Source organism: Pygocentrus nattereri, chromosome 9, assembly GCF_015220715.1.
Source record: "Pygocentrus nattereri isolate fPygNat1 chromosome 9, fPygNat1.pri, whole genome shotgun sequence".
NCBI classification, from domain to species: Eukaryota; Metazoa; Chordata; class Actinopteri; order Characiformes; family Serrasalmidae; genus Pygocentrus; species Pygocentrus nattereri.
The window spans coordinates 39,321,527-39,338,956 of record NC_051219.1 but is presented as its reverse complement, the minus strand read 5'-3'; the positions used below and the strand labels follow the sequence as shown (position 1 = coordinate 39,338,956).

Genomic DNA, 17,430 nt, shown 5'->3' with positions numbered 1-17,430 from the left:
AGACTTTTTTAAAGAGATGGTGCTTCGAGTTCTTTAGTAGAGAAAATGGTTTTATATAGAATCATAAGCACTTACAGAACCATTTGCACGACAAAAGTGTTCTTCAGATTGAATGTGAGGTTCTATATAGCTCCAAAAACAGTTCTGCTATCATTATGATGTCAAGCTTGTAGCAATTGAAGAACCCTTTTTGGTGCTGTACAGAACCCTTTTCTATCCATCCATCCATCCATCCATTTTCTAAGCCGCTTCTCCGTCAGGGTCGCGGGGGGGTGCTGGAGCCTATCCCAGCAGTCTTCGGGCGGAAGGCAGGATACACCCTGGACAGGTCGCCAGTCCATCGCAGGGCAGACAGACAGACACAGACAGTCACTCACACACACACTCACACCTAGGGGCAATTTAACCTTTTTCTAAATGGTTCTATATAGAACCATATACAACACATTCACTATCAATCTGAAGAATCATTTCGCCATGCAGAGAACCAGCTAAGCATGAAAATGGTTCTTTGAGTGTTCATGGTTCTATATAGAGGAGCCAATCTTTTTAAGAGTGTAAGGCTTATTATTCAGTAACTACAGGAACTTCGCTGCGAACTGGCCAAGCTATTCTTAGATTATAGAAGTGTGTAATAAAACTTTCGGCCCCCTGGTGGACCACTTAAAGGGCTAAGTACTGACAATATCCATAGTATGTTCAGAAAAGCTTGTAACATAATTGTAACATAACTGTAACATAATTTATCATGATAACAATAAATACTATCACACTTCCCACCCCTTCCCCTGTGCTGAGCTTCAGCAACCAAAAGGACATCTTTTTATTTTTATACTTTTATTTGTATTATTTTATCTGCATTGGGTCCTGACAAATACTTTCACAATTGTGCAATTTTATTCTATTATTTTAAGGATATCTGGCCCCTTTAGAGAGACCAAACCAGACAGACAGACACCCACACTGCCAGCTATAACTCCACCTCAGTGTATAGTAATCTCATTGGCTGTGTGCAGTATTTACACCTCTAAATTAAAGTGGGCTTTTTGCACAGTTTGACCTGCTGGTCGCTAAGTAACGGGTGCTTCACTAAACAGATGGTCTCTGAGCTGGCAGCATGAATGGTACCTTATGGCCAAGCTCTCATATTGCACTAATGACCTATTATTCCTAATACATCAGTGATGAACTCCAAAGAAGCTTTCAGTCAGCTGGCCCTCTGGCATTAATGCCTATATGCGTAATGCAGTTCCCATTCACTATTAGAACATATCTGAATTATTCAATGCTGGATACGTACCATGGCCACCACACGGCTGGCTAACAGATCTTAGGCAACCTGTTTCAGTGTTCTAGCAGAATGTTTCTGAGCCAATGACAAATGTACATACAGACGCTTTTCTTGCTTTTTTGAGCTTTGTTTCAAAATGTACAGTTCACACCCCAGTGCCTATAACCCATAGATGGAACAAAACTTCCAAATGGCCAGTTTTGAATACATCATGGTTGTGATGTCACAACCAAGAACAAGTTTTCTATATGCCCAACCATTCGGCCTAGACACTGAAGAGATAAGGATTGTTGTGACTGCAAACATTCTGTAGCACAGTTATTGCAGTAGATGATGTGGGGAAAGCAATCGGCCCCTTAAAATCCCAGGCTTCTTACATATTATGGCTTATTATTCAGTAACTACTGGGACTTCAATGCAAACTGGTTGCATATCGTTGATGTCCAAGGAAAACCATGTATATGCATTTTTTGTTGATTTTTGTTTTTCTACACTATTTCTACAGACCAGCCGTCTCTTACGTTGTGTAAAAAATTCTTTTTATGATGCATGGACCAATAGAAATGCTCTAAAATCACTTGGAATAAAATCTCTTTACATTGAATTACACTGAAAGGCAAAAGTGTTTTACCCTTCTTCTGTAAAGTTTAAATTAAAGACTTGTTTTTCTTTGGACAGTAACAATATGTGTTGTTGGGCTGGGTTTTAGGTTTTTAGAAGTGTGCAATAACACTTTGGACCTGCCAACAGCTTTTTAAAGAGTTCAATGTTGTGCTGTTCATGGCAATTGGAAAGCAAATGTACCACTGCTGCCTTCCAAACATTCCTTACATCCAAAAAAGTGACTGGAGGTTATTACTTTCACACAAACTTGAATTATAACTAGGACAAAAGTACTAGAGGCAAAATTACTGGTTCTGAGAGCATTTCTTCTTTGTACCAGCATTTCAGTGTGAAATTCACTCATGGCTCACAGAGCAATTCACTGCTCTATATGGACATGAGCTAAAACAAGGACTGTAGTGTCAGTGGCCATGCACAAAAAAAATGGAAAGAAAAACATATACATTCTATGTATTTCATGGCTGTTATTGATACATGGTCCCAGTACTAATTATTTTTGGTACATAAAATCACACAAATGTTCTGAGTAAAAATGCTGAGGCTTTTTTTAAAATACTGGCCTGTTCCTCAAGCTCTGATCGTTCTCTTTGCTGCAGGAGTAGCATTTACCATCCTGATGCTGTTGGCCAGTCTGAACTCGTGCACAAACCCCTGGATCTACACAGCCTTCTCCAGCAGTGTGTCACGGGAGCTGCTGGCTCTGTTGCGCTGCACCGTACCATCACCACGCAGAGGCTCACTGCCCGATGACTCCACCGCCACTCACACCTCCACCACCACCAAGGACAGCATCTACTGACCGGCACACAGACCATTCAATACACGCACCTACACTCAAGCACACACACAGGATCAACGTCACATTCAAATTCTTCACCCTTACCAATATGCTGATTATCACTGACACTCACACCCAAACACTGACCCTCACCAAGGCATCTAGTCACACTGACCTTCATCAAGACATCCAAACATACTGACCCTCACTAAGACATCCAGTCACACTGACCCTCACCAAGACATCCAAACACACTGACCCTCACCAAGACTTCTAGTCACACTGACCTTCACCAAGACATCCAAACACACTGACCCACTAAGACATCCAGTCACACTGACCCTCACCAAGACATCTAGTCACACTGACCTTCACCAAGACATCCAGTCACACTGACCCTTACCAAGACATCCAAACACACTGACCCTCACCGAGACATCCAAACACCCTGACCCTCACCAAGACATCCAAACACACTGAATCTCACAGAGACATCCCAACACACTGGCCCTCACCAAGACATCCAACCTCACTAACCCTTACCAAGATATCCCAACACACTGACCCTCACCAAGACATCCCAACATACTGAACCTCACCAAGACATCCAAACACACTGACCCTTACCAAGATATCCGAACACACTCACCCTCACCAAGACATCCCAACATACTGAACCTCACCAAGACATCCAAACACACTGACCCTCACCAAGACATCCAAACTCACTAACCCTTACCAAGATATCCAAACACACTGACCCTCACCAAGACATCCCAACATACTGAGCCTCACCAAGACATCCAAACACACTCACCCTCACCAAGACATCCCAACATACTGAGCCTCACCAAGACATCCACACACACTGACCCTCACCAAGACATCTAGTCACACTGACTCTCACTAAGACATCCAGTCACACTGACCCTTACCAAGACATCCCAACATACTGAGCCTCACCAAGACATCCACACACACTGACCTTCACCAAGACATCCCAACACACACTGACCCCCTCCAAGACATCCAATCATACTCACCCTGACCAAGACATCCAAACTCACTGACTATCACCAAGACATCCCAACCCACTCACCCTCACCAAGGAATTCAAACACTGACCCTCACCAAGATATCCAAACTCACTGACCACCACCAAGACATCCAAACTCACTGACCATCACCAAAACATCCAAACTCACTGACCATCACCAAGAACAGAAGCTGCTCACAAAATCAAAGATATACATAGTTTTTCTCTCACATACATAATAATACTCAAAAGTTTGGAATCACTTTCATATTAATAATTGTTATTATTTTGTTCTATAATAACTTACAAAGTGTACATAAAATATTCTAAACTACACACCTGTCTGCAGGTAAATAGTTCTACAACCCCAATTCCAATGAAGTTGGGACGTTGTGTAAAACATAAATAAAAACAGAATACAATGATTTGCAAATCCTTTTCAACCTGTATTCAACTGAATACATTACAAAGACAAGATATTTAATGTTCAAACAGATAAACTTTATTGTTTTTGCAAGTATTCACTCATTTTGAATTTGATGCCTGCAGCACGTTCCAAAGAAGTTGGGACAGGGGCAACAGAAGACTGGGAAAGTTGAGGAACGCTCAAAAAACACCTGTTTGGAACATTCCACAGGTGAACAGGTTAATTGGAAACAGGTGAGTGTCATGACTGGGTATAAAGGGAGCATCCCTGAAAGGCTCAGTCGTTCACGAGCAAGGACGGGCGAGGTTCACCACTTTGTGAACAACTGCATGAGCAAATAGTCCAATAGTTTAAGAACAACGTTTCTTACGTGCAACTGTAAGGAATTTAGGGATTTCATCATCTACAGTCCATAATATCATCAAAAGATTCAGAGAATCTGGAGAAATCTCTGCAAGTAAGCAGCAAGACAGAAAACCAACATTGAATGCCAGTGACCTTCGATCCCTCAGGCGGCACTGCATTAAAAACGACATCATTCTGTAACAGATATTACCACATGGGCTCAGGAACACTTCAGAAAACCACTGTCAGTGAACACAGTTCATCGCTCCATCTAGAAGTACAAGTTAAAACTCTGCCATGCAAAGCCAAAGCCATATATCAACAACACCCAGAAACGCCACCGGCTTCTCTGGGCCCGAGCTCATCTGAGATGGACTGACACAGTGTGGAAAAGTGTCCTGTGATCTGACCACATTTCAAATTATTTTTGAAAATCATGGACATTGTGTCCTCCAGGCCAAAGAGGAAAAGGACTGTCTGGATTGTTATCAGCCCAAAGTTCAAAAGCCAATATCTCTGATGGTTTGGGGGTGTGTTAGTGCCCATGGCATGGGTAACTTGCACATCTGTGAAGGCATCATTAATGTTGAAAGGTCCATACAGGTTTTGGAGCAACATATGCTGCCATCCAAGCAACGTCTTTTTCAGGGACGTCCTGCTTATTTCAGCAAGACAATGCCAAGCCACATTCTGCACGTGTTACAACAGCGTGGCTTCATAGTAAAAGAGTGCGGGTACTAGACTGACCTGCCTGCAGTCCAGACCTGTCTCCCATAGAAAATGTGTGGCACATTATGAAGCGCAAAATACAACAACAGAGACCCCGGACTGTTGAACAACTGAAGTTTACATCAAGCAAGAATGGGAAAGAATTCCACCTACAAAGCTTCAACAATTAGTGTCCTCAGTTCCCAAACGCTCACTGAGTGTTGTTAAAAGGAAAGGTAATGTAACACAGTGGTAAACATGGCCCTGTCCCAACTTCTTTGGAACGTGTTGCAGGCATCAAATTCAAAATGAGTGAATATTTGCAAAAAACAATAAAGTTTATCCGTTTGAACATTAAATATCTTGTCTTTGTAGTGAGTTCAATTGAATATAGGTTGAAAAGGATTTGCAAATCATCGTGTTGTGTTTTTATTTATGTTTTACACAACATCCCAACTTCATTGGAATTGGGGTTGTATTAAATGATACATTTTATGCTGTAATCATCTATATATTATCATTTCTTATGGCATTATCTCCACCGAGATTTGATCACCGCTTTGCAGTGATGCTGTATTCAGTATTATCAATTTATTATAACTTCATTCTCATTGTCATACAGTTTTCCCAGTTATCATGGAATCATCTACAGTTCTGTTCATCTTTCTGGATACATGTAAAGTCTTCAGTTTGTCCGTGTTTAGCTTTCTACAAATGTACTGAATTTGAATTTGTAGCATTATATTAGAACAATTCTGGACATGCATCTGTAGCAAAACCAGCTTTATGCTATTGAAAACAGTGGTTCCAAACTTTTGAACGTAACCAGCAATGAAAGCATGCAGACTCAGATACAGGTACATTATGGTGCAAAAATCAGAGACCACCCTTCATTTATTTCATTTCCAGTCAAAGTGGCCATTAAGTGCAAGTTATTCACTTTTCAGTGTCAGGAAAAAAACAGGAAACATACAGAAAATTACACAGCCTCAGCAACTAAATACCTCCAGTTCAGTCTTAGAACTTTAGTATTTTCTGCTTCTCATGATCCAAGTAATCCCAAACCCATTCAGTGATGTTGAGGTCTGGACTCTGAGGTGGCCAGTCCATTGTTTTGAGAACATCAGCAGCTTCTTTGTTTGATTTGCGTTTTGTCTTTCTTTTTCTCAGTAACAGCTTCTTGACATCTGTAGATCATTTCAGGTTCATCGTGTCCTCTTTTCATAGTGGAAGGGTGGACAGAAATATCTGTAGCAAGAGTGGTGCTTGATTTTCTCTTTGTCTCAAGCTTTCAACACTGTTTATCTGATGGTTTTGGTGGTCTAGCAGGTCTTGCACGGTTGTTAGTCCCAATTTTTTTGTATGGTTTAATAATTTTTTGAAAAATCCTTGTTTTTCACTTATTTTCTGTCACTTTCCTTTTCTTTATGTAAGTGGAGTATCAGCCCAATTTCTGATTTCCTCAGAAATATCTCCTGAAAAATGAATCATTTTAATTTAATAACCACTTTGACTGGAAATACATAGAGTTGAGACAAAGCCTGTCACAAGAATAGAGATTATAGCAACGTGTGAAGGATCATGACCACTACCTAAAGCACAATCTACTGAAGGCGAGGACGAGGAGGAGGAGGACTGAAGAGGCAAACCTACAGGAAAACAGGGGGGCTCCTCCATTTCCCTTTCATCTTTCAAAGGAGAGTTCTCAACGATTAGCACCTCTGGATTATACCAGGACTTTCATTATGTTACAAGACGCAAGGAAACGTGACAGTGGGAGTGAAAAAGGAACCGTAGTGAATGTACACATAAAGACATAGGACTGGTGTACATGAAAGAGCTATGGCCCACTGTTAGCAAACTTCATAAGACAGGAGCTTAGTACTGTGAATGTAAGCAGTGGAAGAGGAATGCATGTGCGTGTGAGTGAGTTCGGGGACTGTTGAGGAATAAGCTGTGAGAATGTGACACATTGGCAGGCGGCTGACTAGAACAGCTCCAGACTGGTGGAGAACCAGCCGCACACCAGGAGAGCAGACGCCACTGTTTGCCGTCAAACAGAGATTGAGAATGGTTTGGAATCCAGACGCAGGCGTGTGCCAAATGGATTCATCCACATTTTTTGAGTATTATTTTGAAAACAGCACTGGGGAAATCGAATGGAAGGTGCTGCGAGAAAAAACAGCCTGGGACTGAAATATGCCGTACTGTCCACTAGAATGTGCCATTGTTGGAGTGAGAGCTGAAGACCATGTCCAAATGAGGAAGACGCTTGAAGGGATTGATGCCACACAAATATCACCATAAATGTCCACCGGTAATATTCCAGTATAGTTACTGATAGGGGAATAGATTTTTTAACATTTTCGCATAATTTCTGCTAAAAAAGGCAAAGTCATTCAGAGCAGTTTGAGGTGAAATGGTGTAGAGAAACGTACTGACTCTGACTTCTTTACAGTGGTGGTGATAGGAACCAGGTGTTACAACATCTACCGTGCAAACGTAGTCATTTTATTTATTATTTATTATGCAGAACCACCAGTGAGTGTGTCTTCTGAGTTCCTATATACATATATATATATATATATATATATATATATATATATATATATATATATATATATATATAATGCTAATGGTATAACTGGGTGAAACAGAGAAGAAATGAGGCTCACACTTTATTTGGATGGTCCCCTATAGATGCTCTACAGCTACTTAAATCATTAACAAACTTTCTGTTGATCCTTAGTTGATTATCAACAACATTGTGGTTATGGTTAGGGTTAGGAGTAGATGTGGGTTTTGCCTGGAGGTTAAGGTTAGGGTAAGGTTTAGGGATAGATTTAATAAACTCTTTCACATTGCATTTCAGGTTCCACTGAATTTCATGGGTGTTTAGTTGAATGTTATTGAAAGGCAGACTGAGCATTTACAAAGCATCTATAGTGGACCATCCAAATAAAGTGTTACCGAAATGAGTTCTTTACTTACTATTTTGCCTTAAAACTCCCTGCATGTACCTCTCCACTATTAAAGGCTTTTAAAATATGTTTAAGGCCAAAAGATTCTCTTACTAGAAAACTATTGTTAAACAGCATCTAAGACATCAAAAAACATATTCACAACCATCGAGCTTTTAGAGATAACCACTTCAGACGTCTGGTTCCATTTCCACCACTGTGAACAATACTGACTTGGCTAGTTGCTCGAGGATGGTGCATTTCACATGACTCTGAGCGGCTTTGTTTGTCTTCATGACTGAATTATACAGAAATTTCCCTGAAAGTGTACAAAATGTGACTATTGGACAATATAAGAATATGTATTTTGCCAACAATTCTCCAGCGACTACTTTACTACTGAAGACGGCACAGAACCAACAGGGTGGACATTCTTATTCTAGAATGAGAAGTTACAGGGTAACTGACATCGCCATTGGAGAAATGGTAGCAGTACACATTTTGGGAAGTCCATTCTCAATCCAATTTAGTAAACAGTAAAATGAAGGCCCTTGAGTGGCAGACCCCCAAAAAGCATTGGCTTGCAGAGTAGAAATAAACCCTACTAATGAGATTTAGTATGCCCATGGAGAAGGTCCATATATGAGAAAAGCATATCACGGTCCCTCACAATCTCCTCACCAGCCAGTCAAGCCACTGCATGGACATGAGGCAAAGGCCGGTTTCCCAGTCCTGGTCTACACAACTTTCTGAATTGAGATTCCCCATTGAAAGAAAAATGTAGTCCAGGGTTAGACTTAGTCTGGGAAACTGACCCCCAGTGTTTTAGGAGAACATCGCAGTGTGGTGTGAAGACGTTTCATGTTTATAAAGGAGGCCAGTACAGCTTTGCCTTCTTGTTGGTACCAACAGAGCTGACCTGCTGCTCTAAAAATTGGCTATAACTAAAATGGGGAACATAACAGATACAAATAAACTCAGTTTTGGCTGTTAATTGTGCTGATAATTACATTCCATGTGATCATATTTTAGGTAACATTTTATGTTAAACTCAGCCATTTGTGCATTCAGATTTAAGCAGGTTAATCCTATCATTACAATCTTTACTATGGCCAATCTAACCTGACAGTTCTTCAGCAAAAGGCTCGTCTGTGTCCAAGAATATGAACCCTACATGTAGTCAATGTATGTACTATACTGGGGCATCTTTCCAACAGGGCAGATCAGACGTCAAAATACCTGAGGGCCGAAATATTGTTTACAAATGATTTAAAATAGGAAATATTCGAAATGCAGAAAAGACAACAAGGCTGCCCAGTCATCATTTACCCTGGAGAGTTCATATCCATCACACCTGATTCTAATGTTCAGATTCCCTGAAGGTCTTCATTACCTGGATCAGGTGTACTAGATTATGATTAGAACTAAACTCAGGGTGGAGGATTGAGCAAGGCCAGGACTGAGCATGGCTTATGAAGAGCAGTTAACCAACCCAAGCATCTTGCTGGCAGTCTGTTCGAAGGACTTGTCAATGATGCCTTACATGTATATAAATTTGCCACCAGCAGAGTTGTGGTGCTTGCATGTCCATGAAACGTATCAGTGCCTAGAATTCGGTTTTGTTAGATTTTCAGTTTTGCCAAAATCTCCGTTTCTCAGTGTTGAGTTTGAGCTTAATGGCTGAAGTCTGGACTAAATAAAGGGCAGTAAATGAAGCTGCAGGTCTAGTCAGAGAAGAAAGACTAAAACTTTAGCTAACTTCGTAACAGAGTGCGGTGCATTACACTATAATTTCACAGCGCTGATGCCACCATCAGGTGTGAGGGAGAACTGCAGTGTACTGGCAGGCGGGCCACAAATAGCACACTCTAAAACAGAAACCAGGGGCCGATTAAAATCTGTCCATGGGCCGCATTCGGCCCCGGGGCCGGATTTGGACGCCCCTGTACTAAACTCATTTTGTGATAAGCCTTCAACCAGGAAAATAATCAGATTATACTCACAGTTTCAGCTCTACCTCCACCATTATTCTGTCCTCACAAAGGAGTTCAGTTTCAGCTATTGGTTGGAACCAGGGGACCACTTTTATCCTCATTGGAAGATTATAACTTATTTGTACAGAGTATATTATAAACGTTTCTAATTTAAAATTGTATAATGAAGGATTAAAATACACCGACGTAAATAAGTAGGGTAAATCTCACAATTCAAAAATGTACCTTTTAAGTGCCTCACAAGAAGAATTATATTGTATTTTCCTCAGATACGCAGCTTCATGTGGTTTCATGTGACTGTATATTATATTTCCATCTCTGACCTCTAAAGATCTAACCAACCTGTAAAAGAAAAACCTTTCTCTTTAATGTTGTGCTAACATCTCTGTCACTCATAGGGGCACTGCTATATTGAGCAATATGTCCTTTTGTCAGCATTTTGTTCATAACAGAAAGAATTTGCATTATAGTAGTGAGAATTGTGCAGTTTGACATGTACTTAACACTTAACAGAAGAAGTGCTTTCTTGGCTATATTTTTGAGATCTATACAGCAGATTTTAAAATAACAGTCTCTTCTCCTTCATTCTGCAAATTATTTCAGTACGTATGATGTATGTTACCAGCATTATATTAGATGTTGTAATAAATTATTATTTTTTTAAAAACTTACAGGTGTTCTGGAATTTATGTCCCTCTACACTACATTAAACCAAATGAATATGCCCAGTGTTGGATGTTTTACAGACAGCACCACAGTGAAACTGGTTGTCTGTTGGCTCTCTGGAAACATCTCATAGACATTGTTACATGCCAATAGAGCACAGCGGACAGCAGAGACTACAGCAGCTGCTCGTTTTCCGGCTCCGCATTGCTGCTTTCCCAATTTTTTTTTTTTGGCGTGCAAACAAGCCACTGTTGTTGGAAGGGCTTAAGAAACAATAGCGTGTAGGTATGAGTTGCATTAGATATGGATTTGCAGCACGCTATATGCTGTATGGTGTCTACTGCTAGATTTGGCTCCAGTTTGCCTGGCCTCCACTGATTGGTACGTCAAATCAACAGAAGAGTACAATAATATGATAATAATAATAATAATAAACAAGATAATACATTTTGGAATTTTGAGATATTTTAAAAAAGTTGGGAACTATGAGAAGTTATTAAAATGTCTAAAGAATGTACCTGTAAATGAAAATTCTCAATTTACAGTCATTTTTGTGATGTTATATGGCTTCATATTTGCTCATAACTTAAATATAAGCTACTCTGCAATTTTGTTGACAGCAGTGTTGATAGGAACAAGACGTCTGAAGCGTTTAATGCTCATGAGAGCCACATCACTGAGTTATTTAATGAAATGCATTGTGTATACATTGCTTAACGCCTCTGACATTGTTTTATAATAGTTTTAAGACTAAGATTTAAGGTTTTCTTACAAAATGTATTTTTAATCCATTCATGATACATGCAGGGCAGTGTAAGTTAAAAACAGCCACTACTTTTTTCAGATTTAACACTTCATCATTACAGTGCATATGAGAAGCTTGTAGGTTGCTGGTGGTTTTGGATGGTGAATAAAATGGCTATGTTTGCACTGCAGACATTGTGAACCTGGGTTCCAATCACCTCCACTGTTCTATATTGGTAAGATTTCCTACAATAAACCACTTCACGTCAAACCACTCTCAATGACTGTTTATGGCTCAGTGATGAAATTTTGCAGGAATTTAGAAAAATTACCCATTCATTTTTTAATAGCTTTATTCTTCATGTTATAAAGCTTTCTCAGTTATTCCAGAATAATCTCGAGTTCCTTTCATCATTCTGGACACATCTTAAATTTCTTTCCTTTCGCCCTCGAAGCTTCTTACCAATTATTTGAACATCTGTTATAAAAGACAGAATACTTTTATGCATTTATCTGCAACCAAATTGCGATTATAATTGAAAACATTGATTCCAACATTTTAAACAGCACCACCTGACATTGTCACCCACTGTCTTAACCCCCCAGAACAGCCCCCCCCTCTCCTTTCCTCTGCCAAATAACAACACATAGCTCTTTGCTCCCCTGCATGTGAGGCCAAAATCCTTAGTGCTCTTCAGAATGACTGTATAAGGAGCTGATCCTGCTGTGTTTTTAGGGAAGAGCGACTCAGACATTCCTGGTGTGAGAGTATTAAGAGAGGCCATGTCCATGCTTTCTCTGACTGACCTCACCTCTAATGTGGACAGCACAATGCAGACAAATGCAGAGGCAACAAACACTGGTTTGTCTGTCTTAATGCACCAGCTGCCACATTAGCAGCACCAGGGGCATCCCACCGCGCCATGCTATTTACTGCAGAGTAGTGGCATGCAGGTCAGGCATTGAGGTCAGGGCCTTCTAAGCTGGGGTAATTGCTTATATAAGCGTGTGAGATCTTCAGCAAAATCCTTGGTCTAAAGCAGTGGTGCGCACCATACTTTTTAAACAAGAACAGTCTTAGACAAGTCCTGGTTCAGCAAGCTTTTATCATTCATTTATACTGCCTTTAATAGTCTATAGCCCATTTGCTTTAGCTAATGTCTTATTTTGAATGTTTGTAGTGGTCTGCTGCAAATATTTGCCAGACAATTTGAAATATATTTGAAATATATATCAAATACATTATTAATCTTTTACATTTTTCAGCTGCTTTTACATACCACTACAACCAGCGAAAAACATTGTATCTAACTAACAACGCTAGCAGCAATGCTTAGCTTAACTTAGACCAGACCAACACAGACCAGCATGAATTTAGCTGAAACAATATGGGTATGCTGGCTTGGCTAGTGACAGACTATGCTGCTCTGTGTGGGGCAGGCTGTCGTAGTCACAGTTCTATCCATCCATCCATCCATTTTCTAAGCCGCTTCTCCGTCAGGGTCGCGGGGGGGTGCTGGAGCCTATCCCAGCAGTCTTCGGGCGTAAGGCAGGATACACCCTGGACGGGTCGCCAGCCCATCGCAGGGCAAGTCACAGTTCTAGCTTTTGCTAAAGCTTCAGCCTCAAGCCAAGCTAACTTACTAGTCACTATTCTCTAGCTGCTAAAGCTTTAAATCGAGTTAGCTAACTAGGCTGGCTTAGCAACTCTTCTGGCTAAAGCTTCAGCCTTATAGTTGCTAACTGAGCTGGCTCACCCACTCATCCAGCTTAAGCTTCAGCCTCAAGCCTGGCTAATCAAGTAAACTAGCTTAGCCACTCTTCCATATTAAGCTTCAGCCTCAAGCCTGGCTAATTAAGTAAACTAGTTTTGCCACTCTTCCAGCTTAAGCTTCAGCCTCAAGCCTGGCTAATTAAGTGAACTAGTTTAGCCACTCTTCCAGTTTAAGCTTCAGCCTCAAGCCTGGCTAATTAAGTAAACTGGCTTAGCCACTCTTCCAGCTTAAGCTTCAGCCTCAAGCCTGGCTAATTAACTGAACTAGTTTAGCCACTCTTACAGCTTAAGCTTCAGCCTCAAGCCTGGCTAATTAAGTAAACTAGCTTAGCCACTCTTCCAGCTTAAGCTTCAGCCTCAAGCCTGGCTAATTAGGTAAACTAGCTTAGCCACTCTTGCAGCTTAAGCTTCAGCCTCAAGCCTGGCTAATTAACTGAACTAGTTTAGCCACTCTTACAGCTTAAGCTTCAGCCTCAAGCCTGGCTAATTAAGTAAACTAGCTTAGCCACTCTTCCAGCTTAAGCTTCAGCCTCAAGCCTGGCTAATTAGGTAAACTAGCTTAGCCACTCTTGCAGCTTAAGCTTCATCCTCAAGCCTGGCTAATTAAGTAAACTAGCTTAGCCACTCTTCCAGCTTCAGCTTCAGCCTCAAGCCTAGCTAATTAGGTAAACTAGCTTAGCCACTCTTCCAGCTTAAGCTTCAGCCTCAAGCCTGGCTAACTAGGCTAGTTTAGCCACTTCCCAAATTAAGCTTCAGCCACAGGGCCTAGGCATAGGCATAACCACTCATTCTGCTTAAACATCAGCCTCAACCTAATCAACTAGGCTAGCTTAGCCACTGTGTTCTAATTAATACAAACAGGCCTTGAGGCTCTCAAGGATATCATCATTATAGAGGTGTGTTACTTGGTTGTGTCAATTCCAAATACACTACTCACAAAAAGTTAGGGATATTTGGCTTTCGGGTGAAATTTATGGAAAACGTAAAAAGTTCACACTACAGTGATATTATATCATGAAAGTAGGGCATTTAAGTAGAAGCATGCAATGGTGATTTCCTCATCTCAAACAATTTACTGAAACAAAAGCCAGCAACAGTGGTGGGTAAACCCCAACAAAAAATGTCAATGTCTCAATAACTTGTCATGTGCCCTTGAGCATCAATTACAGCTTGACAACGACGTCATGCTGTTCACAAGTCGACTTATTGTCTGCTGAGGCATTGCATCCCACTCTTCTTGAAGGGTGGCCCTCAGTTACGAGCCTCTACACAGTGATTCAGTTGATGCCATAGGTTTTCTATGGGATTTAGGTCTGGAGAAAGTGCAGGCCACTCCATTTGAGGCACCTCAGTCTCCAGCAGCCATTCCCTAATGATGCGACCTCAATGAGCTGGAGCAATGTCGTCCATGAAGATGAACTTAGGCCTATGTTGTTTACGCAGAGGCACAATGACTGGATTAATGATGTTATTCAATAGTATGGGCCACTGGGTCACTGCACCATTCATAAAGTGTAGGGCAGTTCTGTATTGACTAGACACACTAACACCACCACCACTACCACCACCTTGCTGTTAAGCTCCTTGTTAGATAACAGCAAGTTGTGCAAAAAGTACTGAAACACTGAACAGTTGGACATGTGCATTCAAAAGTTTAGAGAAGGTCACATTAAGTTCACCTGTAAAGGTTAGAGTGCATTTTAGGTTCATCCTGAAATTTCACCCGAAAGAGAAATATCCATAACTTTTTGTGAGTAATTATAGGCTTTATTTAAAAACTCTATATATGTTCCTTAAAATAACCAGCTTCAGTGGATATCGGAGAGCACATGCTTTTTGTGGACCGTGGATCCAAAGCGTCCAGGTCTGGAGATCAGATTGAGGCTGAATGATGAAGGGAGCGCAGGCAGTGCTGAGCGATCTATCTCCCTCTCTCTGAAACAGGGAGATGAAAGGCTTTCGTGTCCTCGTTAAACTGAGGAATCTTTATGGCTGCTACACTACTCCCCATATCCAGGCACAGCCAGTTCTGAGAATAGCTGGTATTTTTGGAGATCGAAAAAAAAAAAACAACACATGCACTTTCGTAACAGGCAGCCATTGTCTTTCATAAACACAGCACAAGCCCTCCTCTACATCCGACAGCAGGGCCAAAACACGAGAGCCAACATCTGTCATCCTACCTCTCTTACACACTCTCACACACTTACATCACACATGCTTGCCATGTGAGTTGCCAGATCACCCACAGAGGAGAGAACAGCTATTTAGACCTGAAAGGAAGGATAAGAGCAACCATGAAATCATCTCAACAGTGAAAGTGGAAAGAAACGAGGTCTATTATTTTGACATGTATCTTACTTTCACCATGGCTTTAACATTAAGGCAATTTACAGGGGGACTCCATTATTGGTGTTTTTATTTCTGCACAGTTTAATTGTTGAGGTTGTGAGGTCAGACCATGCCTTCAACATGGTGGTAGTAAGAGGGAAGACTGATTGAGAGAGGGAGGAGAACTCAGGCTGGAGTTCTGGGCAGCCTATGTTTATAGCTAAAAGGCCAGACCCCCTTACAGCTGTAGTAGGACTGATGTCGGACCATGGAACAGGGTGGAGATGGGGTTGGGGTGGGGATTGTGAACACTTAGTCACAGGAACAAAAAGGTAAGGATGTGAATTTATGAGGCGGTAGATTGGAAGAAGGAGGGGTTTCAAACATGTTCCTCCCCCCCAAACCTCAGTTATAACATAAACTACGTTTTGTAAACAAATGATTCAGTAATTTGATGAAAAATGGTAAATTGTACAGGAACATATCCATTCAGATTTCTTTACAGTGATGTTGATATTAACAAAGAGGCAATATAACTACTTTATTTACTATCATAAATGGTTTCAAAGGTTTCTATGTCATGTTGAAGGCACAATTTCACCAACCAGAAGATGGTTCATCTTTGGGCACAATTTTGCCTGCACGCACCTCTCTGTCATGAATGTGAAATTTTTAGACCAAAACTTAAAATCTCAAAACTCTGAGTCAGATATCAGGCAGCATATTCATAATCATTTCATGTACTTCCTTGCTGTGAGGCCTTGGACATCTGGATCCTATATAGTTCTGACTCAGCAAGATTCTCTAGAATGGCGCATTTCATTTTAAACCACTCTCCATTAATTTGTTTACAACAGCCTTTCAGGCTTTCAGGATTTGTTTACAAATTAATGGTGTAATCATGCAGAATTTTGGAAAAAATGCTGGACTTCTATTTTTAAACGCTTTTAATAAATAATGGTCTCTAGAGGCTAAAAGTGATGACATGAAAGAGTATCTCAGAGCTACAAAGACATTAAAAAAACATTATTTAAAAAATTGGGCAGGGAAGCCGCTATTTGATGATCTATGTAGTGCATTATATTGGCTGCAGAGAGCAAAATTCAGCTGACTGAAGAGTTTAGCTGACTGAACGCAGCCTTTCAGGACCACAGATGGCCAGCTAATGTTAGGGAAAGCCACTATGTCAGATTCCTAAGGCCTATGTGTGATTCTAATGACCTTTGCATTGCTAGCACCACTCTTTACCATCTGAACTGCAGTTCCACTATGGCTAAGTGATTAGTGAGAGATGAGCGGTGCCTTATTTATTACAATCAGGGATGGGGGAGTAGCTAAGTAGCATGCTACATTTTGTAGTTAACTACATTTAATAGCTGTAGCCACTACAGTTTTATTAAATGTAGTTAATATCTGAAGCTCCAACAAATTTTTGTGTAGCTATAGTGAAAATTTTCACTACAATTTTGCTACAGGCTTCAGTCAATCCGTGCAAAATGAACCATAGAACACAGCCATTAACTGGGCTGGTGGTGACTGTGCAGTAATGACTGAGCCCGGACAGTTCAAGCAAACGGGCACACACTAGTAGGCTTAACTCAGGTGTCGCAACCGAAAGTTTAAGAACTCATTCTGTCCATTCAGCGAAAATGAAACCAACCAGCTGCTTTTCTCACAACTCAGGAAACTTCTCCACAAGTTTCTTCTGAAATGTCTCTCAATGTTTGACATTTTACGAGGCTGAAGTCACTT

At 40.8% G+C, this 17,430-nt stretch overlaps 1 protein-coding gene across 1 annotated transcript in view; it reads left to right on the top strand.

Annotated features, from left to right (window-relative positions):
- Nucleotides 1-3,583, top strand: part of avpr2ab (arginine vasopressin receptor 2a, duplicate b) — a 38,403-nt gene extending 34,820 nt beyond the window's left edge. Inside the window, exon 6 of the mRNA XM_017712773.2 lies at nucleotides 2,512-3,583. Within this exon, the coding sequence (XP_017568262.1) occupies nucleotides 2,512-2,714 (203 nt within the window). The 3' untranslated portion in view covers nucleotides 2,715-3,583. The remainder of the gene's footprint in view (nucleotides 1-2,511) is intronic.
- The last annotated feature ends 13,847 nt before the right edge of the window (nucleotides 3,584-17,430 follow it).